The following is a 26,954-nucleotide window of genomic DNA, read 5'->3' as shown; positions in this document are numbered from 1 at the left end:
TGCACACACGCGCAACACACAGACACATACACATATCCAGCCACAGGTGATCTGCTTCCATGATGCAAAAAGGATCTCTCTTTGCCCGTAACCAATGTCTGCACAATCCTATCTGGCAAAACAGCACAATAAGAGCAGACCAGGTGAAAGCAGAGAGAAGCTGAATATGCAAAGTGCTGAAGTACCCGGTGAGGAGCGCACAGCGCCTCTGCCAGACGCAGTGATTGAGACGCGGGAGAGAGAGAGAGAGAGAGAGGAGAGAGAGAGAGAAGAGAGAGGGGGAGAGGGAGAGGGAGAGAAGAGAGAGAGAGAAGAGAGAGAGGGACAGAGAGAGAGAGAGAGAGAGAGGGAGAGAGACAGAGAGAGAGGCGAGGAGAGAGAGGGAGAGAGAGAGAGAGACAGAGAGAGAGAGGGGGAGAGGGAGAGGAGAGAGAGAGGGGAGAGGGAGAGACAGAGAGAGTAAGAAAGAGAGAGAGAGAGACAGAGAGAGAGAGAGAGAGGGAGAGGGAGAGACCCGCGGCCGAGCGCTCACTCACCCTGCAGCTGTTTGAAGCGCCCCTCCAGGATGTTGGAGTACTGCGCCTGGTTGATGAAGGCGGCCGGGGAGAGGCAGGGCTCGCCGGTCCTGTCCAGCTCCATGCTGCGCCGCGGGTCCCCCGATCCGTTCGCCACTTTCCTGCGTTTCCCCTTCCCTGTCCGACCCGCGTGAAAAGCTCGGCGGGAATCCGCCCCGGAGCGGAGAGGCTCCTCTTCCTCAGTTCCAGCGAAGTCCGGCTCCGCGCGTTCTCCCCCCCCCCCACTCCCTCCTGCCCTCCCTGAACTGGGACCGCTCTCTACTGATGTGTGAAAGCAAACAGAACCATGCCGCTCGCGCTCAGTGCGCTGCGCCCCCGACCCCTCTCCCTCTCTCCCTTTCCGGAAGGGTTCGCGCCTGGAGGGAAGGGAGGAAAGGGGAAAGACAAATCAAGGCCCGGCGCGTCTATCTTCCTTTCTTTCCTTCTTTCGCTCCCTCCTCTTTTCCTTTCTTCTCAAGTCTTCTCCGCTCACTCCTGGTCTCTCCTCGGAGCGTATGTGAGCGCGGTTAGCGCTCTTTGCAAAGCCACAGGCTGCTTCTCCCACTCGAGCGCGCTCTGACCCGGCCCTCCTCTGTAAACTCCTGCGTGAAACCACCGAAACCGCTCCTCTTCCTCTCCCTCTCCCTCTCCGCAGGACGAGGAGCCGCAGTCCGACCGCTCGGCAAACAAAGTTCACCGCTCGCTCTCCGAGTTTGCTCATTAGCATAAGGTGTGCTCCGGGGGGAGGAGGGGAGAGGGGAGGAGAAGAGACGTGGGGCTGTACCATTCTGAAAGGTGTTACAGGGAGAGGTCAGGAGCAGCCAGTTTGTACCACTCTGCAAATTCCATGGGGGGGGTTGTGGTGCATGGGTAAATGTAGAAGATACAGGGAAAGAAAAGTTCTCCTCTGCAGGGTACTATAAGCTGGTGAAGACAGACAGAAAGACTTAAAAAACTTGCTGAAGTTTCAGCAGTAGTTCGTTCCTGTTTACACATTGAGAGGAGCTGGTCAGACTAGCAGATCCTTCTCAAAGCCCTGCTGCCAGCAATTCAACAGCAAAACGGTAGAAATCAGAGTTATTATCCAATGCAGTTTCACTCAAATAGACAAACTTTATTCTCTGTATGTTCCACTGAATCCTACTGTTTACTGCACAAAGAGTTCAGCCGCACAGTATAAACAGCTCAGCGGGTAATCTGCTGTTTACCAGGGAGTGACTGACCTCTGCATCAGTCCAAGCCACAGAGATATGCGCGCATACACACAACAACACACACACAGACACACAAAAAAAAGACACACACGCGCACACACACAAAAAAAAACACAAACACACACACGCACGTATGCACACACACACAAAAAACCAACACACACGCACAGACACACAAAAAAAACAGACACACATGCACACACACAAAAAAAAAACACAAACACACACACGCACGTATGCACACACACGACACACACACACAAAAAACAAACATACACACACACGCACAGACACACAAAAAAACACAAATGCGCGCACACACACACACACACACACGCACATACGTACACACACACGTACCTACACACACACACACACACACACACACACACACACACGGTTGGTGACCGGGACCACATACGGACTGTAGCAACGCTAACTGCAATGGTGCAAGACTGCTGTTTCTGTGACTCCAGAGAGGGCCCCAGGCCAAATGTCTGTTTTTACTAGGAGACACAGCAGCTACCTGCAGTGAGCACTGCGCAGCCCTAATGAAGCACAGACCACGCCAGGCTTTCATTAAAACCTCCAATAAACCACACAAATTCAGCCCACATTTAGCCCCTATGAAAGCTCTAATGAGTCTGATGTGATCACTATTGAAAGTAGGCGTGTGCAGGCTGCAAACGTAGGCTGGTTTAACAGCCAAGATCTTCAAGTGTATCGGGTGCTTCAACAACTGCTTTCGCAAGAATCAAAGAGCCACAATTCCACTTCTGACAAGTTGGGAAAACATTCACACCGTGATAATATCCACTCGTAGAAATAACTAGAGAACCCTGAGGTGGCAAAATTTACAACGACTTGCTGATTTTTCAAAACTCACGTCAGTCTCGATTCCAATCATTTTGGAAAGGGCAACCATAGTGCACTTACACAGCGCAACATCTACCATTTACAGTATGAATACAATAGCACTGTTATCACATGGTTTGCCGTTTTTCTCTTAATGACAGCCAACAAAACATCCATACATTTCGGTAGTTAGTGATAAAACTGAAGAGATTCATTCAATGAGGGCAGCATGCAGCAAGGCAAACTACTGTAATATCCACCTCATATGTGAGGTCTACAGAAACAAAAGGTCTGATCTTATGCACGCAGTTTTGCGTAATACTCTGTCTACTTTCTAAATGTTCTACAGAGAACAGTTGGTTTAGCCCGAATGAGACGTGGGGACTGGTACTTGGGCGCTCTTATGCAACGCTGGGACTGAGGTCCATGGACGTGTGCTGAGGGGCCATGGTGCTGGGCCTGCTCTGTGGCCTGTAATTTAAGGCCGGCGTAATTACGTGCTCCTGCGTGAGCTCCTAAGGCAGCGGGCTTCCCAGCAGAGCCTTAACACCGCGCACCCATGGCAGCAGTGAAGAATCATGGAGCAGCCTTACTACAGGCTAGCATCCTACAGGGCAGTGTCCTACAGGCCAGCTTCCTACAGGCTAGCATCCTACAGGGCAGTGTCCTACAGGCCAGTGTCCTACAGACCAGCTTCCTGTAGGTCAGCTTCCTACACACCAGTGTCCTACAGACCAGCTTCCTACAGGCCAGCTTCCTGCAGGCCAACTTCCTGTAGCTCAGCTTCCTACAGACCAGTGTCCTACAGACCAGCTTCCTGCAGGCCAGCTTCCTACAGGCCAGCTTCCTACAGGGCAGTGTCCTACAGACCAGCTTCCAACAGGCCAGCTTCCTACGGACCAGCTTCGCACAGACCAGCTTCCTGCAGGCCAGCTTCCTACAGGCCAGCTTCCTGCAGGCCAGCTTCCTGTAGGCCAGCTTCCTACAGACCAGCTTCCTGTAGGTCAGCTTCCTACTGGCCAGCTTCCTACAGGCTGCCTGGCAGCGCCTGAAAGCACATGGAAAACCGCCTAATTACAGAGGCCCATCTACACGGCCGAGGTCAGCAGCACAGAAAGAAAGAGGGGAAGGAACTGAGCTATGGGAAGGGAAGGAGGGAGGGAAAGAGAGAGGGAGCAAATCAAGAGGGAAAGATAACAAGGGACAGGAGAAAGAGGATGAACAAGACGGGAAAACATCTGTAAAAGTGCAATAAAACAACGCAGACGCGTTAGAGTGGGACGAGGGTGGGGATAAGGGTGAGGTGGGGGGGGGGGGGGACCCTTCCAAACAGCCATGTTTGGAAAAACATTTCAGCAGTCCCACGACTCCCACACAGTTCCCCCCTGTGGGAGAGAGAGGTCCAGCGCATTCCCAAACCCAGCGAGGTTCAACCCGCTATTTCAGAGAGCAGCCGTGGGAGCAGAGACCCAAGGGGTGCAGCACCTAAGAAGGTCCTTTTCACCATTTCGGTATTTCAAACCGCTTTCTCTGCCATCTTTAGCATTTATCCCTGGAAACGGAGAAAACCCACTCCCTCTGCTTCTCTTTCTCTCCCTCCTTTTTTCTCTTTCTTTTCTCTTCCAGCTACTTTCTCTTCACTTCCTGGCTTTCTCTTCCGGTCTCATCTCTTCCACCTGTCTTTCTCTCTTCTCTTCCCCTGTCACTCTTCTCTTCCTCTCCATCTTCTCCTCTCTTCCTCCGTCTCCCTCTCATACCAATCTCACAGCCACAGAACAGAGATGCAGCAAACAAGCCACTTTTCAAAAGAGCACCATGACTAACAAGAATATTAATACAGTAGTGCTGGTTTACTTCTGTAAAATCCTTCATTAAAGAACGCAAAATCAGGAATGATACAAATGACCAGATTTTCTTTAAAGTAGCCACACGCATTTCTACTGCTGAGCCAGCCACCAAGGCCGAGTTTCACGTTATTTTAATCCAAACAGGATTTGGATTTTGATCATTTAGTCACGGATGCCTGTGAAAATTCGTAGTAAAAGCATGAAACGCAAGCAGGAAAAGAAAGTTCAGAAGTTACTTTTTTTCCATTTAAACTGAGCTACAGAGAAAAATTATATAACAGCCTTACTTCTCTCACTAAGAAGTGAAATTCTAAGTCCTGTTGGCTCGCATGACTGCTTAACCAATGGGATTTCTTGACCTCATTGGAAGTCGATCACAAGAGCACACAGTGGATGTAGAATTATGCAGCACGTGGATACATCAACAGTACAACGAGAAGACGACTTCTTGCTAGACAGTAAGTACGATTTACTGTGCTAAATTTAGCGAAATATTCAACAGATGCAAAAATTCACAGCCTATTAGCACACATGCTGCAGCGCGATAAACTGCTGCTTTACAGATGAGGCTCGTCAGGCTGTATCATGTGAGTGGCAGCAACAAAGTCTTGCGTCTTACAGTAAGTTTCTTCAAATACTGCTGAATGGACAGAATCCCATATAAGGCATGCGCAAATAAAAGATGAAAGGAGGGCGTGTCACAGGTAACGAAAGATTTAGCTAACGGCGTGGAGAAGCCCCAACAAGGCGTCCCATTCAGGAAGCACGGCGTGGAGAAACAGAGCAGGGTCGGGTAATTACAGTAGACGACTCCTGCTTACAGTACTGTAGGCTACTGTCAGCTGGGCTGAGACTGTGTGAGCTGACAGGCTACACCTGTCCTCTCAGAGGGACCTGAGAAAGGAGGTTAGCTGAAGCAAATGTACAGAACCTACAGACTGTGTTAACTGGCCCTGGGTCAATGCATCACACCAAAGTCACAAGGTAAAAGTGGAAGCTGGGGGGGGGTCTCTGGTATGTTAAACATCCACCACACGTGAGCCTGATCTCGGTTCTATAAGATTTACACAGTTTCAGGCTGAATGCTTGCTTACTAGGCTTTACTATCTATTTCAGGCCTTTTTGCCACCAGCAGCGGAGGTCGTCTGCCACGGATAGAGCAGGAGATTCGCGCACGCGCGCAGAACGATGAATAATTCAGAATAAAAACAAACCGCGGGTCCAGGCTTCATAACGACCGCCATCTGCCACAGAAGTACAAACAGCAGGTGCGATGAAACAGGCAGCCATCACAGGTGGTGGCTAATTTCAGAACAGAGAACATCCCCATCCCTCCAAGAACTTCTGCTGGGGGACAGAGGATTTCAGATGCCAAAGCATTGGCTGGGCTTTTGGGAAAAGGAACCGTTCCATTAACAGGTCTACCATGCACTGGCATGGCGCGAGACCCTGCAGAGGTGGCAGTTTGACACCCTTTTTTGTGAAGCTGCGCTCCTGTTGTTTTTTTTCACACTTGTATTTGGTTCAGTGTGCTCTCCGGTCTCTCCCAGCACAGTGATGATGGGCTTTCATTCAGCCATTCAGCAGACGCTCTTACCCAGCGCTACTCACATACAGAGCGAATAAGTGCATTCAATAGGTTTAGAAGAGCAGCCGTAAGTACAGAAAAGGATAATTAGCCCACTTGAAGTCCAGGCTTAACATCGCACTGTTAGCCCAGTCAGCTGGTTCTCCACGCTTGTTCAAAAATAATCAGAAATGAAAATGTTTTTGTTTAAAATAACTCTAGATACTTGGGCAATATTTGTCATTTTTTTGAATGTGGATCTGTTCACTGACGGGAATTCTGGAAAATAAAAACTAAAAAAAAAGAAATAAATTTAACCCACTGGGATGGAATCAGGCCACTGGGTGGGCTGAATGGGAACACGGGGTCAGCAGGAACCACAGAGACCTTTAGGTAAGAGAGGCCAAAATGGTGGGAAAAATAAAACAAAACCAACGAATAGAGAAGCCATGGAGCTGCAGGGACTGTAGACACATGAAAGACAGACAGGAAGTAATTCTACAGTGACATGGAGAGAGACAGGAAGTGATTCCACAGGCACACTGAGAAAGAGACAGGAAATGATTCCACAGGGACAAGGAGACAGAGACAGGAAGTGATTCCACAGGGACATGGAGAGAGACAGAAGGACAGGCAGAGAGGCTGCAGACAGGACAGTCTCAGGACAGAGGAAGAGGCACACTGGGATGGATGGAGGGGAGGGGGGGAGGGCTGCAGGAGGCGTGGCCACGGGGAGGGACTCCAGAAGCAGGCGTGTGCCCCAGGGGCGCTGCCTCCGCCCCTCAAACCGCGTCGCCACGGCACGCTAAAGAATGCGCCCGTCGAGTCCCTGCTTGTCCGCAGGAGACGGTTTCCCTCCCGGAGACAGACAGGAAAAGCACACGGGTTGCACACCGCGCTCAGCGCAGGCCTGTCTGAACACCGGCCCTGCCGTAAAAACACCCGCCGCCCAGACGGAGATCAGCCACGCAGGGGAACAGTCTCAGCCATGAAACACCCCGCCGCCCGGACGGAGATCAGCCATGCAGGGGAACAGTCTCAGCCCTGAAACACCCCGCCGCCTGGACGGAGATCAGCCATGCAGGGGAACAGTCTCAGCCATGAAACACCCCGCCGCCTGTACGGAGATCAGCCATGCAGGGGAACAGTCTCAGCCATGAACACAGCCGCTGTATTGAGATTCAGCCATGCAGCGATAAGTCTCATGCCTAAAACCGTTAGTGGTACAGTAATGAGAGCTGATGTACACTTGCGTTATAGTAGGCCATAAACTTGGGCTGTGGCGATAATCTATTAATACGGAGCATCTAGTTTACGGTGCATCTATTATGTGGAGCCATGAAGCATCGGTGTAGGGACACTCTGCCGTTCTCCTTCAGAGTTTTCTTTTGTTTGTCTTTTTGTTTTATTTCTTTGCATTAACATACACATTGCATTATCATACACATGAATTCTAAGTGAATTATTTATTCATATAGAAAGTCATCGTTTTGGATTGTTTTAAAAAGCAAACAGAAAAATGTCTCCCCCCTGCTCTCTTGGATGCACCGTAAGAGGATGAGTGTGAGATCCACAGTGATAGTGCGCCTGGTCTCATTCTGTCAAGCGTGTGGACGGAGTGTAGCACAGTGGGTAAGGAACTAGACTTGTAACCGAAAGGTCGCAGGTTCGATTCCCGGGTAAGGACACTGCCGTTTACCTCGAGCAGGTCTTAACCTTGCATTACTTCAGCATATATCATACACTGTATAAATGATACTAATGTAAAGAAAATGCTTTGTAAAAGTTCTGTAAGTCGCTCTGGATAAGAGCGTCTGCTAAATGCCTGTAATGTAATGTAATGTAATGTGTGGATTTACCCCACCTCACTGTAACAACTGTCACTCGTTTATCTTGTGCAAATAAATTATCTTTGAAAGACAAAGGGTGATTCTGCATGCAAATGGTGATCCATTTGCAGTCAGTTACAATGTGAATTAGTTACTTTAAAAGTACCTGGCCTCTAGAGGACAATGAAATCATGAGTCAAATTTTAAAGCACAAGAATTTAAAAATCTGCTGGGATTTTTTCTCACCAGAAATGTGCCTCGGGATCTAGACTGGACTTTCACATGCTGCAGCCTTTTATGCCACAGGTGAGCAGTCAGTAGTTTAAATTCTGTGACTGGCTAATCACTAAGTAAAGTAGCCAAAGCAAAGCACAGCTGTTAGGCAGAACCATACTACAGATCAGAAAGGCTCGGGAATCACACGTCCATTCACACTGCACAGGGAACACTATAACACACCTACCGTTGCTATAACGGATATAGAGAAATGCTAACAAAATAAAATTATTGGTTCTGAGAAAAGCTCCAGTTGGGCCCAGTCTTAATGGAATGATATTTTGCTCTAGCAGTTGCAGTACAGAAGGGACCTGCTTGCCTCCCACCACTAGTTAATGATCGTTATGAGCCTGGCGCTAGCAGCGCGTACAGTGAAGAGCACGGCCCCCCCCTCTCTCCACTGAGCTCATTCTCAGTATCTCTTACCCGTGTGCAAGTTCAAAGGCTCAGACCCGCTGCTCAGCAAACCAAGATACTGTAACTTGCACAGAAAGAGAGGAAAAAAACTAAGAAGAGCGCAAAGTTGATTGTGCCAAAAGAGGGAGGAACAACCTTTGAACAGGAAGGGTAATGTTTGTGTAGCAGTGTAACCAATACACGCCCACACCTTTAAGTGTTACACCCTGTCGTTCACAAATACACACAACTTTTAATGGCATTTGCTGTGAAATATATTATTTGCTTAGTAGATGTTTTTTATGTAATATATACAGCTTTCTATGTACTGTGTAAATCAGGAACTTACTACAGTAAGGTAAAAATAAAACCTTTGAAAACTACACATTTTCAGAGAGAAATGGGCCATACCAGTACAACATTTCCTTTTGGCATCTATAACATGAACAGGTTATTATTTGAACAAAAAACCCTAATGATCTCTATCGACATTACAGAACCTGCTGCCTCCCTCTGCTGGTGGCTACCAGGAATAGCAGCCCTGGTTCCAGTCCTACGACTGACATTTCCAGAGTCATAGTTACAGGTTCATGGAGTTCGCTTGAATTGCTGCCCCCAACTGGAGCCACACTGACACAAGACCATGGTTTATAAGGAGCAGTAACTGCCTGTTGGTGTACTGGTAAAACACATCCCTGAAATTCAGGCTGACTTACCTCACATCTGAGTATCAACTTGGACAGGTTCATGCATAGCACCACAAGATAATGAGACCAAGAAAGAGGCTAGAGGCAGAAGGGAGTGACGGCAGGAGAGAGGGGGAAAGACGGAGACGGAGCGATGGAGAGAGACAGAGGGGGCCGTCCTACCGGCGAGGGCCTTGATGCGGGAGCGCTCGAAGAGGCGGGCGGAGCTGTTCTCGTTGTCCCAGTCCGTCTCGGCCGCCAGGTCCCAGCGGTTGTTGATGTCGTTGTACTGCTGCTGGATCTCCAGGCTGTCGAAGTCGGTGGGGGAGATGGCGCTCATGCTGACGGGGGCAGGGGGCCAACCATCCAACCTGGGGGTGGGGGGAGAGCGGGGCGACGGTGAGGCCCAGGAAACAGACTGACTGAGTGCAGAAACCCCATTAGGAAAGAAAGACACAGTTACTGCAGTTTAACTGCCGCTCGCTCCTGTAATTCAGTAATTATCCCTGAACCGGCTGCCATTAAAAGGCAACGAGGCCACGCATTAAAACAGAACTGTTGATAGGCTTCAAAGCGCTAAAATCAGAGCTGGAGATATGATTCTTTTTTGGCCCCGGTTCTGTGTGTGGGGGCGGGCTCCTCTCCCGCCAATCAAACAGACCCACCGGGCTGCGCAGCTGCACGGCTAATTAGACGAGGCGAGGGGTCCGAGCATTCTGGGAACTAATGAGCTCGTTGTGCAGCCCCTCTGCCACCCACACATGCGCATAAGCGGCCCCGGGTGCTGTGCTGTGTGTGTGTGTGTGTGTGTGTGTGTGTGTGTGTGTGTGTGTGTGTGAGATCTCACACCGCAGAGAGATGAGGTGATGTCTGCAGGACTCCTGCATGGTTACTCATCCGGTTCCAGCCACAAGCAACACCAGCAGACTGATAGTGAGAGAGAGAGGAGAGACGAGGGTGCTAGAGAGAGAGAGAGAGAAAGACGAAGGTGTGTGACAGACCGAGTCAGAGAGAGAGGAGAGACAAGTGTGCTAGAAAGAGAGGAAGACGAGTGTGTGTGTGATAGACAGAGACAGAGAGGAAAGACGAGTGCTAGAGAGAGAGAGAGAGAGCGAGAGAGACGAGTGTGTGTGTCAGACAGAGACAGGAGAGACGAGTGTGTGAGAGAGCGAGAGAGATGAGTGTGCTACAGAGAGAGAGAGAGCGAGAGAGACGAGTGTGTGTGTCAGACAGAGACAGAGAGACAGAGAGAGAGCAACAGAAAGAAATCTCAAGATACAGTATGTGTCTTTCCCCAGTGTGCACTGTGTAAAACAGAAGAAATTCCCACGTCGACTAGAAGTGACGAGGATGTCAGGCACCCAACAGTGCTCACACCACCGCCCCCTGAAACACTGAAGCAGTCCAACATCCGCAGCCAAAGAAACAGAGCGACGTCACGTATCTGCTGTAGCACACAGCAAACAGCCAGCATGTTATTCCAATGCGCTCGAGAAGCAGGCTATTTTTGAATCTAGGACAGCGCGGCTTTCATAAAAGAGAACTGCGGTTTAATTGCTTTAACTGCTGTACAATGAGCATCATAGATCTTTCACTGGCTGTGTGTATGCACAGCACCTCTTCACTAATTTCATTTATTAGTTTGTTTGACGGGGACAAATCACAATAATTACATTTCTGTCTAATTTTCATTAGTAGTCCCAGGGTTACATGTTTTGGCTGCAGGAGGAGATCTGCACACGCACGGGGAGAACAGAAAACAAAGCAGAGGCTCTGGGCCAGTTAGGACTCGAACCCGGAACCTCCTTCCTGCGAGGAAAGAAACATTAACTACTGCACCGCCGCGCCGCCCACTACCCAACATGGCCGTCATGACGATATCCAGGGACATGGCGGAACACAAGAATCCCTGGATGCCTCCACCCTGCCCTTTATTTGTGGACAGACATTGATTATGGCCAGTATTTCTACCCTAATTAATAAATAAATAAATAAATAAACAAACAGTCCAACGTAATGATTACCAACCATGTCCGCCCATCTGTTTGTAGGGGAAAAAAACTCCTCTTCATCCAATACTATAACTCGCTCAATTAAGAAAATAAATCGGGGGAAAACTACACGAGCAGGAAGTCGGGGGACGCTAATTAAAATCAATCGCTCCGTAAAGCCACTGCAGCATAGCGGGGAAGTGATAAACACGACGAGCACGACCGGCCTTCACAGTTCACACGTGGGAGAGAGCGAGGCCGCTCAGCCCGACCGACACATTTTCGAAGACGGCGCTTCGCGCAGTTTGACGCATTCGAGTGCTTTGCAGCGACCTCCTGACCCCTCTGGAGGCGAGCACGCTGCGACTGAACTGAAGACGTGACCAGGAGCGTGCAGGAAGGCACCGTCGCGACCGTCAGCTCCTGCTATTGCAATACCACGCCGCCGCCGCAATGTCGCACACGTCCACGTCACAGGATATCACAATACACCGATGTCCATATCACGATATGGCGAAACGTATTTCACACCGCAAACTGTATAACTGCTACTATTCATGCATGTAGACCTGCATCTTATTTAAAATGTGAATGTGACGAATGTCAGTAAGATCTGTTCCATGTAATGGTTGCGCTCAAAGTTATCTCTGACGCCTTACCGCACCAGTACACTTCCCTGCGATGGAAGAATTTTTTCTACCTGACAATATATTGAAATTACTGTGAGAGTATACGCTGCCATCGTGCTTACGGCCTATAAATCAGAGTTATTTTTAGTTAGTACTGCTCACCCATTTCCCTGATGATGGGGCAGGCTCAGAAGCATTGCCTGAGCCCATCCGGATAGAAGAACAGCACAGGGTATTTTCCAGCATATCTGCAAGCTTCCTTTAAACGGTCGCGTCTGATTCAAAGAGAATATTAATGGGTATTTCACAGCCGGAACCTTCAACACCAGGCAGGCTGAGGAGAGTAAGACCAGGTAAAATCGGCAGAGGGGTGCACTGGGATTGGCTTTAACCCATCCTGTGAAACCAGTGGGGGTGGGGGTCCTCAGAGAACGGCCAACCTTCCCCCACCCCCAACCCGAATTGGCCGGTTGTGATGGAAAACCCAGACGCTGAGGGACATGCAAAGAGAACTAGGCCACCCAAAAAATGGGTACAACCCAAATGAAGAACCCGTAAATCACACGGAGGCCTGCAGTAGTGTCTGCCCTCTGACATCCCCTGGATGAAGCCCAGAACAGTTATTTAGCACCAGCTCTAGATGTGAATTTAATACATGCAAATACATGACTTCATGACACTATTTCCTCACTGTGTATGATTCATTATTTCAGCACTGATTCTTCTACGCAGAGAGTGTTGTGCATCTGATTTGACTGAACACTGAATGCTGGCAGCCAATTTACAGTCCACAGCAACTGCCATAATTTCACAGTATAAAAGTATACAGATGAAAGCCCAGTGTACCACAGACTTTTGTCCTATTTGTCTGATCTGCTCGGGCGCTGGACACTGCACTGTGCACTGGGCACTGAGGCAGCCCTGTGTGTGCCCCAGCAGCCCGGATGTCCTAAATCAGACTGACAGACTCTGCACAGGACCTTCCCAGCAGAACACCTGCCTCCCTGCCCCCCCCTCCCCCCACAGGAGTCAGTTTGATCCCTCACTGTGCACCTGGCACCACACGCCTCCCGGTTCTATGATGGGCAGGGGTTTGCCGTCCAGATCATTCTTCCCTGTCCAGTTCCTGGCACTGTCTGACTCATTCACCCCCTAATTTGATCCCTACAGACAAAAAACGCAGATAAATCTGCAGAGGGATGAGAGCGTTAACCGTTTGGGTTTCTGGAACGTTTTCAAAATTCAGTGTTCTAGAACTCCATTGCTTTCAATCACCAGTAGTGACTGCTACATGAGCCTTAGAATGTTCAGTTAAGAACTTTTTTGTGACCTCACACCTTAAAGGATTAATACACTCACCCTCATACAAACACAGCGAAGCAGAGCAGCGTCCAGTCCAGCAGGGCTGCAGTAGAACCTCCTTTTTTAACTCCTGCAGGCAGTATGCTGGCTCATGGGAAATGGGAGTCTCATTAAACCTGCTCTGTTCTCCACACGTTCAAACCCACGTTCCCTAGATCTATGCCAGTGATACTCGCGCATTCATTCAGGATGATGAAAGGCTGGATTTTCTCCAGTGAAAATGGGACTGCAGACTGAAGAACAAAAGCAGAGGGAGAGACAGAGCTAGACGGAGCTGCATAGAAAGCAGTCATCAGCTGCAGGCCTGTCCTCTGAGCCGGCCCAGGGGACGCGCAGCCCGAGCAGAGAGCCACATGGCTGGGCAGAAAGAGCGGCACTACTGGGCCGGAAGATTAAAACTCAGAGGCAGACAAAGCCGTACCGCTGAACAGGAACCGCAGAACTCCACTGCTGGGCAGGAAGGCTGCACCAGCCGACACCATAGCATGGAATACCCACATAAAGTCAGCTAGCATCAATATCAGGGTATTCAGCATGAAATGGGTGTGGAACTCCAGTCCTCATGAGCGCTGTAATGTATTCAGTCTGAGCCACTCACACATGATGTAACCTACATTGTAGTCAATATATAAACACACACACACACACAGAAACACAAACACACACACACACACACACACACACAGGGCACACCAAATCCCAGTGGACACAGATTAGCGAGCGACTGGGAATAGAAATGAACAGTAGGGAAATTAGTGCAGGATTAAAGCACAGGGCACAGCCAGTCCTCCACACTGGCAGCCTGCCCCAGAGGCACCGCTCCACACCTGGAGACCAACTCCACCCCCTCCCAGGGCCCACATTAACCCTGATAACGGCCTTAATAACGCTCTTCACTTCCCACAAGGCCTTATTTAGCAGATGCTTACCCACACCGACTTACCTTTTTATGCTTATTTTTAAATGCACACGAAACCCATTTATTCGGCTGGTTATTTAACAGCCAGATTAGGTACCTTGCTCAAGGGTAGAATGGCAGTGCCCAACAAGCGATGTTCGCTTAGTACCAACGAGAGCGTCAGAGGACAGGCTACCTGAAGCGGACGTGAGAGTAACAGAGGCAGCGTTAGCTTCTTACCGTGCAATCTCCTCACATGCATGAGCTCAGGCTCGGGAAGAGGACTAATCAGAGCTGTCGGGATAAGACCAGCGTCAATCTTCCGAGACTGACGGGTGCCGATATCTCACTGGCACCCCTCAGGCCTAAGCTCAAGCCAAAAGCCCCAAATCCACTCAAATGAAACTGGCCACAGGCTAAATCAAGATCCATTTCCTTAACATGGAGCCACAGAGTCAATCACATACGAGATTAAAGTGGAAAAGGTGCACCTTCAGGACAAGCCTTATGATAAACATTGGACATTCTTGAATAGTAGCACTTCTGTCCAAATTCTAATACACATACTGGTCCTGGACTGAGACCACCTGCTTCAGTCATATTTGTAATAAATCTCACATACATTGGAGAGGATGAAAAGAACATCCTAGGATCACCAACATTTGTAACTATGGACAGGACAATGACAGAAATTCCATGCACTTATTAATAATCTTTGTAAAAGGCCTGGCAGAGCATATCCTAGGCAACGCTTCTCCCGGGTTTAGTCACACAGAGCAACCTAGCTGCCTCTACCTGTGTAACACTGACCACACGATCGAAAGAGAACTAGACACGAAGAAGCAGACCGCGGAGTCAGTGTTTCACTTCATCCAACCCCCGTCTATCAGTGTAAAAACATCACCAAGGACGAGACGCACGGCTGTGTGTGTACCAGCAAACAGAGCTCACCTGAACCACGTGACCACACACACTCCATTACACACCGGGTCAGCAGACAGCTGACATTCTGAAGCACAGCGGTTCACACCGATCCATCTTGCTTCTAAAACAGCCTTAGTGGATGATGATGACTCCATAGCTTTGCGATACGTTTTCCTCTGAGCTGGCCCTAAGAGATTTCCCTTAAGCTTCTGACATAATTGATGGCTGTTTTTTTTTTCCTGTTGGGTTGGTAGAAAACATAATTTATTGTTTAACCGTTTCTGTGAAACCCTTCACGACAATTTCAAGCCTTGCAGGTCTGCTTCAGTGAGTAGCAGGTAGTAACACAGCATGACTAGTCATTACTATCATTATTGTTACTCATCATATTATTATGGTTTCTTTCTTTTTCTTTTTTTATTAACATTTTTGTACAAACAAGCCATTGAGCCAGATGTATATTTAGGGAAGCAGCTGAGGTTAAGTGCCTCGATCAGAGATACACCAGCAGTGCCCCACCTGGGAATCGAACCTGCATCGTCTGTGTTGCCAGCACAAATCCCCAGAAAGCTGTTCAGTACGCACAAGGATGAACATAAGGCAGGGCCACCTTCATTCCCAATCAGAGGCCTACAGAATCACCTACAGCAGCTTCTCATCATGGGCTGCAGCCCACTCTAAACACAGGTTTACACAGAGTACCAACACACACACACACACAAACAAGAAAAGGTCACTTGTGCGACTGAGATTGATCTAATCAGTCTAATTTGCCGTCAGCCCTCGTCCCAGCCAATGAGGAGGAGTTTAGAAAGGAGGCTAGTGGGAGGACTGCGAATGAGGCAGAGACGCAGAGAGGAGGGACTGTCTGAGAAGGACGGCCCAGAGGTGATGGCCCAGCTAGCTGGCATTGATTTGGGGCATGAAAGACAGCATAATGATGTCCTGCTGCACCAGCAGCACCGGCACCCCCCCCCCCCCTCCTCCCCCCTCCTCCTCCCCTCCCCTCCCCTCCCCCCCCCTCCCCACTCTGTGACCGGATTTCCTCCCTCCCGTCGGGCCCGTTTTCACTGCTCCAGTTAGTCAGAGAGCAGGGAGCCAGCCAGGGCACCCAGCGCAGAGGAGAACCAGAGCTCGCACCAAAGCGACGGGGACGGGACGCCAGGCGCTCTCACTGCTAAGCAGGGTGGGGTGGGCTTCAGGTGCTGCTAAAAGGCAGGACACTGCCCCCTGCTGGCACCGAAGGACAAAGGCCGCCCGTACAGGCTGAGGGAGCGCAGTGTCTCAGGTCTAAAACCCGCTCGCATCACTCAGACCTGGGTGTGGAGGGCCGCAGTGCCTGCAGGTATTGGTGGTTTCTTTTCAATCAGCAGCCAATGAAGCCCTTGTGGAAAAAGGTGTCTTGACTCTTTAGCCAATCAGTGAATCACTTGTGAAATTCACTGATTGGCACAATGAAAACCAGCAGACCCTGCAGCCCTCAAGGACTGAACTCTGACACCCGTGACATAGTAAACAACAGCATTTAGGCTACACTGCATGTTATATGCCTGCCTGACTTGCTTTCTCATTTAAAATGCAGCTCACAATATGTCATGGTTAAATAAAGTAAGTACTGAATATCATGGAGTAAAATACTATAATTTCTTTTTTTGACTTTTTGATTTATTTTATAACATGCATAAAATTAGACAAAAAAAAACAGACACATACATCTGTACTGGAATCGTGATTGGCTTCGGGAATAAAAATTGAGTTGTGTTTTTCAAAATACTGATGACTAATATCTTCTAAAGGAACACAATAGACATCCACAGGGAGCCTCAACCCAAAGGAGAGTAAGATATCTGACTCATTTCAGGGCTGTGCAGTGCTTTGCAATAATCAGAATCCTCACAGGGATTCAGACCTAACCAGCAGCAAGCTGACATCAGACTCAATCGAGCCCCTCGCCAAAAGTCCTAAAGGCTAATTGGTAAGAAATGTTCCACCTAAAACACACTATTGATTAACACAAGATATTCAGGGTGAGCTCAAGTGAACATGTAATGTGACTGAAGAAAACGGAATAGCAAATAGGCCATTTGCACACCACTGATTTTTCCTTGATATCGATTACAACCATGTTAGATTCCCTCAACAAAACAGTGTTCCAGACATGTTAGCTTCCATTAAAAATGTTAAAACTTACGATGAAAAAATAGACAAATCACCGGAAGCACTATAATGGCGCAAAATGTTTCCGAGAGATTTAAAAATCCATTTTTAAATGTTAGAGAATTTAAATGTTTGCATTGATCAGCTAATCAATCAGATCAGCAATACTAAAGTACAATAGCGAGCATGTTTAATTTGTTGTAGTTTGAGTCCTGTCGATATGTAATATCCGTCTCTTCATTCAGCTTGCAGATAAAGCCTCCTGATCTGATACAGCCGAACAGCAAGATGGCGCTCTGCGTGGGACCGTGCGTGCGGACCGTGCGTGGGACCGAGCATGCTGACCGCTGGGGCCTCCCTCCTCCACGCACCCACGGGAGATCGCCCTCACGTTCCCAGGTCTCAGGATCTGCAGCCTCCTCTGAAGTGGGAGAGCACAGCCATGGCGGCGCATTCCGTCCACACCCACTCGCACGGGTCAGTTCATTGAGAAAAGCGGAGATGACATCACTGACAGTAGAACAGTCTTTCCTGCATGTAGCCTGCACGTTCTTGCACAGTGTTAAGGCAAAGGGATGGTTTTTTTTATTATGTTTTTTCTTTTTTTTTCTTTTTTAAACATAGATCATTTCCTTAAATGCCCTCACGATACTAGTATTCATATTCAATGAACACAGAATCTTAGAGAGTGCTTGGCCTAGGTGAGAACCTGGTTCATAAATATAACAATTTACTCAAAGCAAGGAAAACATTTCACAATGATTTCCTACTCCAATATAACTGAAAGGAGAATCCGCATCTGGAATAAAACACCTCTTCTCTGCCTCTGCCAAGGCATCAAAGTGAGAAAAATGAGGCCAGAATTACCGGTTAGGGAAAGTCATTTATAGATGCTATTCTTTGAGAAGGGGAAAAAAAAAAAAAAAAAACCTCAGCAAGTGCAAATCTTCTGAATATACCAAGCTTTGAAAAAATCTAACTCACTACTGCAGTATTTTACACTGTATACAAGACATGCAAATATCAGTCCAATCTGTTTGCAAATCAGTCCATATCAGTGATAATGGAAAAAAACAGGAGATCCCTTAACGGCATACAATCAAAATGGTAGCAGGCGTTAATGTTACTTAATATTATTATTCTAGTGAGATAATGCAATGTTCAACACAACTTACAGTACAATACCCTTGGAACGATCAGGGCTAGCTTCAGAATTCAAAAAGATCCAAAAGCATGCAAGGCAGAACCGGTCCTAACATGGTTCCAGCAGTTCCCCCCCCCCCCCCCCAGTCACACACTTCCACCCAGACTCAATAACACAAGCAAAACTCCCACAAGGCCATCTAACAGTTACGCTGATTGAGGATAAAAATACAGCTCTGACCAAGTCTTCCCTGAGGAGAACACCAAATTATTTTACTGTACTTTACCGGTAAATTTAGCCTGTATTTCACCATAAAGCCCCAAATGAGAGACTGTATTCAGTTTTAATTCAACGGAGACTAAACCAAATTAAAAACTGGTCACATAATTGACAGCAATGACTCGTGAAGACAGATACTGACTGTAGGGTCTAACATCTGACTTGGCTTGAGATCCAAGACTTCCAAGGCTGAGCATTCATTAAAATTCCTCAGTCGTTACTTACAATACGGATGTCGCCCCTTGGGGAAGGATATGGTGACTGATTTCGAAGCACTCCCCTTATTTAAATGGATCACAATCCTAAAGTCATACCCTTGAGACTTGAGATGTCAAAAAAATTTCAATAATGTATAGTTTTGCCTGTCTGCGAATACAGATGATGTTAGAATTAAACTATGTTTAGATGGATATACTGGGTGGAATGCAAATATGCATGATTTTTGTTAATGGAGAGTGTAAATTCCCAAAACCATGAGCATTAGATTTATGCACTATCAACTTTTCACAGAAACACCGTTAAAGACCCAGTGCAATAAAAAGACTGCCCAAATGAACATGTATTTATAATAACAACAAGAGAAACTGAGAGAGCGTTATTCAACCTGAATCAAATACGTGAACAATTGTTCTAAAAATGCAAAGAAGCGCTCCAAAGCTCCATCTGCTCTTGGACTGCGAATCAGAATCAGTTCATCTTCCTTACAAAAGTGCTAAAATATTTAACCACAGGTGTGAGGAACAGAACACCATACTATTCTTTCCCAAATGTACTTAATTGCAGAGGACCTCCAGAACATCACGTCTGAGGCAGACGGGCAGTGCGCCCTGCTAAAGACCTCCTAAAACACTGGACCTCAGAACGCTGGTTCACACCACAGCTGCTGAATGTGACCAGGCCAAGCTGCCAACGGCATCTGGCAGTCTTTCAGGGCGGGGCAAAAATGGGCTGCAATTGACCCTTCACCTGCACTGGAGGGAAACTTCCCATATGGAGCTGCAGTGATCTGACAGCAGTACCTGAAGGGATGCCTCTACCCTGAATGGGCTATAGGGCTAGCCAGACCTAGCCTACACAATGTAAAGAGCCACATACAAGAGCATTCGGGAAAGGCTAATGAATGAGCCAAACAGGCCGTGAAAAGCTCCTTGACACATTTGACAGATCGAACTACAGGAATCAGGCAATCAAGACGCTTTCAAGCCAAATAAATGGATGCTGAACTGAGCCGCGATTGAGTGCGCCGAACAAATATGAATGGAAATCGTTCTGACATGTCGCTTGACATTGTTGTTTAGAAATGCTAATTATCCACATTCAGAGCCAAAAGATGCTAAACCCAATTCTTAAACTGTGGCATCTCTTCACATGTTGGGTGTGTCTATGTGCAGAATGAAAGTTTGCTGCCTTTTTAAAATTTGATAAACTGTGCTCAGCAAGCAAAGAAAATAGGCCTGCACAACAACTTCAACAGGAACAGCTGTACAAAGGTGAGATAATGCAAGAAGCGCTGCCAGGAACCGTATGAACAACCTTTTGCCAGTCAGCTCATGGATGAATGTCATCTTCTGCAGACTAGTAAAATATACTTCAGTGTAGGCCTACTTCATTTTGAACTCTGAGATGTAAAGACCACACAGTCCCAGAAAACAACAGAGTTGTTCTATCTTAAGAACTGCCTGGATCAAAGAACTTATTGGATAAGATGTAAAATCCATTCGGGTGACTGAAAGAGCCTTTCAATGAGACTTTCAGGAAGCAGACTATTGATCCTTGAGAACTGCACCAATCCTACCATAGGTCAGGAACAATTCATTTTAAAATTACCCAGGCGTTCATAGAGTGAAAACATCTTAATAAAATCCATTTGCAGAGTTCTCTAAATTCTGTGAAAAATCGTTTATACTTTCAGCACAAACGGCAGGCCAACACTATGGGAAATTATACATCATGAAAGGCATATCTGTGAATGATCCGGATAACACAGAAATAACTAGACCTCAATCAGAAGCCAGGTCAACAGTACTGTAAACGCCCAACATCCATTGTGGCAACTGATCACCACGACCTACCAGCATAGCTCAACCTGCAGGAAACTGTTGTAACCACTGTCTAAAAACGGACAGAAGTCACCTGGTTCGAATTTAACCAGTTTAAGGTTAAGTTTGAGCTTGTCGTAGTATAGAGGCATTTTATTTGGGGGAAAGCCATGGCTGACCATGGAGGGAAAGAAAGAGTAACAGAAAGATCGCGTAGTCTAGCAGTACCAATATGGAATCTAGACACAAGTACTGTACTGTCATACTGCATTCAGTAAATGCAGTCTAAATAGCACTTGCTGCTGTACAGTCATTTACTAGTGATTTCTAAGGAGTGGCAGAGTTGACTACAGTAGCACTTCTTATCCAATCAGCAGCTCTCTGAGTGCCAATTATCCACCTCTGCAGAAGTGCCGCTGTCATTAACCTATTGAATGCACTCATGCCCTCCTCTCTGTATGAAAGAGTCTGGACAAATATGCCTGCCAAATGGATGCAATGCATAGCTAAATACAATTATTAGAATAATATAAAGGGGAGTACACATTGTCGCCCACATTTCAACTTTTTATCATCACCATTTCTGGTGACTTTTAGTGGCTATAATTTTATAATAACTGCCTTCATTCATTATGCTACTTTTATCCTCCTTTTACATTTAAAACAATTCCTTAATTAATCTATACCATTATTGGCATAAATCTGAATTGGGCCTTCTAAGCTACCCAGGTGACTAATTTTCATTAATTCCCCCTAATTAACAAAATAATTAAACAAGAGAAACCGAGATTAATTAAGCATGACATTGTGACCTCATGTTGTTGCTGCAATGCTGTAACAAGTCGTCACCGAACCGTAACGACAACACAGAAAGTCCTCTTCGATCCTGCCGGTCACGCGTGAAGAGGGACGGCAAACAGCGGCACTAAACCCTCTGCTCCTGCGACGCCAGTCCAAAACAAATTAAACAGGAAACGGCATTAAAAAAACACATCAATGTCTCCCAGTGCCTCACGGGCACATGCAAAACCACAGTCAATTACACAGGAGCTGGCTCAAAACCAGGAGCAACAAATTCACTAAATAACCGTTTCAAATGCAAACGTGACTGAAAGAACAACAGCCTCTGGAAGATGGTGCCAATAACGATGATGAAGCACAGCCGTTGAGCCGCCGTAGCCTGGCAATACGACATGCATACGAGGGTGACAGGAGCTGAGACGAACTTGCGCGGAAGGGACTGTGACGGTCAGCATGGGTGGGGCCCCATTTCCATCACTCAGCCCACTGCTGATTCATTTAACATCCCCATTCAGCAAACACTACCAATATCAGATTCTTTCCCCGCGGTCCTTCATAAGACTTCTTGGGAGACACTTAACATGCATCCAAATAGGTTTTAGATGTATGGGGATAAATTAGTCTTCGCTTTGCATTTCCACTAATGAGGCAGTGCATTGTAGTAATTACAGCACTGGATAAAGACTACACAATTAAACCTTGACTGCAGTAGACACGTGCTGTAGTCTACAAGATGAAGTACATGCGATATGAGTCATCTTTGGTAAGCATGTGTACAGCAAACAAGCACATTAAGCATGGTGCTGCTGCTGGCCCAAGTAGTTCAGTTTGTCCAACTCAAGTGAAGCGGTTAAACCAACAGGCTCAATGATGAACAGTAAAAGCTGAGCAGTATTCACTATGCCAAGGATGGGTGATTTCATTCTTGGAGAACTTATGCATAATCATGTATTTGTTCCCACCAATTAGCCAGGGTAAATTAGTCAAAACACAAATGTCAGATCATGCATATGACTGGGCTGAATACACACATCAGAGCAGCAGGAACACAATCCAGATACAACTGCAGCCTTCCTTGGGCACCACTGGACTACGCAGCTTTCTTTGATTCACAGGGAATTTTAGTCTAGATAATACCACAACTGGGTAATAACATGGCCAAAGTCAGTCCTTCCTCAACCAACTTAAACCCTCCTTTTTTGTAAAAGTGTGTAATAGCTACTAATCACATTGGAAGGTGACATCTGTTTCAATCACAAGTTGCATTCTTTCTTCTTACGAAATTATAAGCAATGAATTCACAGAAATGGGGGACATCGTGTCTTTAGTCTTTTAGCCTTTAGCCTCAAATGCTGCAGACTCAGCTAATTTTGCCTTGGATGGAACAGAGAGCCAAGTAAGGCGATAAGCCGTACCCAACCGCTTTGTGAGAACAAAGTGGGCCGGGGACAGTACCCAAAACAACCTTCTTCTGCAAAGTCACTACAGTATCACAACGGGGAGTGTTACAACTGTGCTGACATGGCTGAGGAAGTCCCCTTCGATTGGCTGTGAATTCTGCACACCGCTCTGGGATTTTTTACTCGGTGATGCACAGGGCTGATGTGTGCAAAACTTGTGTTGTTTCTTAAAACCAAACATGTACTTTTTTTTGTTTCAGGTATTTAACCAAGACTGCACTGATGCAGGAAACAGACTTCTGCAGACAGGAGCTGGGTAGTATAATGTTACCCTGAATGTACCTTGGCAGCACGCAATCCTTTCAGGAAAGATACTGAGGTTTTTCAGACGAGCTAAGACTGGAAATGTCCTCTTAGGAACTGCGGCTAAATTTATGACTCTGTGTTGAGTGGAATTCTCTCGACCCAATAGTTCAATAAAGTACTTTCGCGATTCAGTTTGAGGAGCTCACTGACACTTTGGCTAAATTGATTCAGCATGATTCAGCATTGTGCACCTTGTATGTAACAATTTAAAGGGTTACAAGAACATTCAGACAAGGATTGATTTTCTTTAAGAACGCAACATGCACTATGCACATAAAATAGTAAAATCTGGGCAAAACGATTTTAGCAACTTTTTCAAACAGTGATACAGTTTCACAGCATTATAATAGCAGAGAAATCGTATTTAAATAAACCAATAAATTAATAAAATATGTTGTATTGAGCAGATGTTTAGGAATGCTGTATTTTGACAGTTTTGCATCTAATCAAAATGATGGCAAGCAGCCAAGCTGGAAAGCTACATAGGCTTCCCATGTTAAGAACCCTTGGCAAAAAAAGGCCATGGCAAAAAACAAAGATAACAGAACAAGAACAAAAATGATTTATTTAATCTGAAAGTAATTAGCTGCCAGATCCCCATCCAGCTACCTTAGCTGCTTTACATTGACATGTACTCCAGTATTTGCATGGACATTACGACCCTACGATAGATTGGCAGCCTGACCAGGGTTTATTCCTGGCCTTTCGCCCAATGCACGCTGGATAGGCTCCAGCACCCCCCGCGACCCTGACCAAGATAAGCAGTTATAGATCATGGGTGGATAATGTATGGATGGACTACAGAGTGGCTGAGGAACTGTCTTTCGCTGCTGCCATTAAGCTAGGGACCTAGGTGCTGCCCTCTTGCTGATGGAAACGTAGATATGGTGCTAGTCTCCTTAAGAGAAAGCAGCCACCCTCTTAGTTCCATAAGGACATTGCTCATAAAATACAACACGACACTCAACATCATTGACAAAAAATTGCAATAACACAATTTAAAGACACACATAATCACTTCACACTCTTTTCAACCAAAAAAAACTGTCTCCCTCAGGCTCCTGTGGTTGAACTTCTTCCAAGAAAAAAATCAGATTACTTTGTCAGTGGTGAGGAAAAGGGGACAACCTGGTCTCATTGCTTTGGGTTTTAGCAGTTTTAACAGAGAAACAGCACTGTGAGCATATTTCTCAAATAGTACACAAAGTTTATTCAAGTCAGGTGGTAAATAAACTTACCTTATATGCAAAGACCATCACTAAATAAGAAGTGAATGATCAACCACAACAAAACTGTATTTCAGTACTGTATTTCAGTTTACTATACAAACCAAATTTTGAGTAACCAATTATCAAGATTTGGCCCAAAATGTGTCAAAAGGGCTCATTCTAGCATATAAATCAACCATTCCTCCAAAAAGGAAATACTGTCTATTTAGCCTAATATTCAACGGATTTTTATGAATAAATGGAAACCCGGTGATTTTGGAAGGAAAAATTTAATTCATAAAGGGACTCTGACGCTCAGGGGAAAGACCACCTGTTTCTTGTCCAATCAAAATGGAATACTTTGATTATTTTTTAAAACAAGTGGTTTTGTTAACTATTGAATATTTAAAATTAATTTTAAAATGTCAACAGCACCGTTAAAAAGGCAGGGACAGATGTTCCGATAATCTGGCATGTTCCGTATGGACGGGGGGATAAAAAAAGGATTCGGATTTATTAATGATCAAATGCTGAAAAGAATGACTCATCTCGACCTACTAAAGGCGCATTTTCGTGCATCATCGACTGTTGTTTGGGAGCGCTTGCTATAATCCAACGGTAGAATAATACATCGGCGTCTTTGTCCGAGATATAACGTATATATTAGCTAGTGATATAGCAAGCAGAAACCTGGGCTGCAAAGACTTGTCTAGATACAAGCCGAAAACCCTATCACAATCACCCCGCTTGCTCCGGAGCCAATGTTGTATGACTTTAGCCATCCTGGCGTTAGGTTATGTTGTTAGCAAAAGCGTGCTACCACAGACAGCTCCTTGTTGCAGTCATTATGCATGCGAGGCTAGCAATGCGTACCCGCAGAAAGCACATTCACAATACACAACCGTTAATTTTGTGTAGTCAGTGTCTCCACACAAGCAATTCCACATGTAAGCTGTAGAAGAGAAATGCAACCTCGCATGTCGAGCCTTTTTACTTTGCCAGTTATTGTGTAATCTCGTTTGCTGATAAATGTCTAAGGACAGGTTGGACGCTGAAAAAAAGATGAATATTTCGTGTTCGCAAACTTGGTCTAACAACCTCACAACCAGTTTTAATAGATGGGCGATCTTAAGGTTAACTGAAGAGATGTCAAACTAACAGAAGGAGCAGTACAAACCCCAAAAAAGAGTCAGATGACTTTGGTGTAATCTTATCATTTGAATCACATAAATAGTATTAAACCAGTGAAAGGTAAGTTAGCCAACTACATCTTACCGCTACAGGTAGCAAGCTAACCAGGACTTCAGTGGTCTAGCTAACGTTGCTAAACTGCGAGCATCGAGACAAAGCACTGGAGGCAGCACCACCTCTCCGCATGGTCACGGTGGGGTTGATGATATCTAGCTGGCTAACTAGTAGTCTGTTAGTGAATTGAACAGCTAGCTGTGATTTCTAAATTCATGTTATCACAATGGGATGTTCTCAATTTCAAAAAGCCACAGGTTATGGAATGGTTTAAATGAAAATAAACACTGGAGCTTGTTAGCAAATATATTTTCGAGAAATGTATACGCTTACCTTTTTGGTTAGCTAGTTAGTGCTAGCTGCCTAGAGCGCTACCGACCCTTCGTTCTTGCAGGAGTATCGGGTCTTCTGTAGTTATCCTGCTAGCTCACAAGCTAGCGCTGCTGGTAGAGACCCAAAATATTTTATAAACGTCTCTCGCAATATTTTTCTGTAATTCTTCTATATAAAAAATAAAATGCATCGACACGTAAACAAAAACTGACTCAAAGATGCCTTTATGCTAAATCCGTATCCTCGTGTCTCTTTTTGACGCGACTAGTGCAGCACTGCATGTTACGAAACGGTGTGGCTAGCTAGATATCTAGCTAACATTCGTTATCTAGTTAGATGGAGCTAGCTAGTTCGGTGAATTCCTGCGAAAATAAAGCGACTTGTTAGCTAGGTGCCTCAACGCGCACTGAATGAGGTCCGTTGTACGTCAGTAGCTGTAGCTAGCGGTTTATTGCATCCCTGCTCCAGGTGCTCTCTTTCGCGGTTCGTCCCTCTCTCCCGTTCAACTGGACGAAGAATGAATGACAAAAAAATCCGTCTGAGATGCGCGTCAACGTGCACTGCTCTAGTAAACGAGCTACTGCTGGTAGCCTACTGCGGGTGTCATGTCATGCTCGGGTCTTTCTCTTGATGTGCTACTTGCTGCTTCAGCTTCTTGAAAATTCTATTTTCAATGGGGGTATGTTTTCTGAAGGCACCTCTTGAAAGTATCTGCATCACTTGTGAAAATATTCTGTTCTTGGGTTTAAGCGACCTGAACGTTTGGCGGACGGATATCACCAAGGTACCTGGACTGAGGTGAAGAAGAGTAGCCTAAAAGCATGATATCCTGTCTGAGTACTGTATGTCACGTTCATTCTCAATAGCACAGAGATTCCATTATAATATTTTATTCAAATTTTAGAAACGTGAGCCCCGTGGTATATAACGTATTCATATTAATATAAGCAATGC

The 26,954-nt window shown here is 46.3% G+C and overlaps 1 protein-coding gene across 4 annotated transcripts in view; it reads right to left on the bottom strand.

Moving 5' to 3' along the window:
• Window positions 1–26,569, bottom strand: part of LOC135250115 (spectrin beta chain, non-erythrocytic 1-like) — a 74,571-nt gene extending 48,002 nt beyond the window's left edge. For 2 of the 4 annotated variants that reach the window (XM_064326082.1, XM_064326083.1), the window contains exon 1: window positions 537–1,274. In XM_064326082.1, coding sequence (XP_064182152.1) covers window positions 537–639 — 103 coding nt within the window. In that variant the 5' untranslated portion in view covers window positions 640–1,274. Of the gene's footprint in view, window positions 1–536; window positions 1,275–9,407; window positions 9,596–26,000 lie in introns of those variants that run through there. The other 2 variants (XM_064326080.1, XM_064326081.1) reach the window with 2 other exon arrangements.
• Between the last annotated feature and the right edge of the window lie 385 nt (window positions 26,570–26,954).

Source organism: Anguilla rostrata, chromosome 3 (genome assembly GCF_018555375.3).
Source record: "Anguilla rostrata isolate EN2019 chromosome 3, ASM1855537v3, whole genome shotgun sequence".
NCBI lineage: Eukaryota > Metazoa > Chordata > Actinopteri > Anguilliformes > Anguillidae > Anguilla > Anguilla rostrata.
Note: the sequence above shows the minus strand (reverse complement) of the source record. Positions and strands in the feature narration are given on the sequence as shown.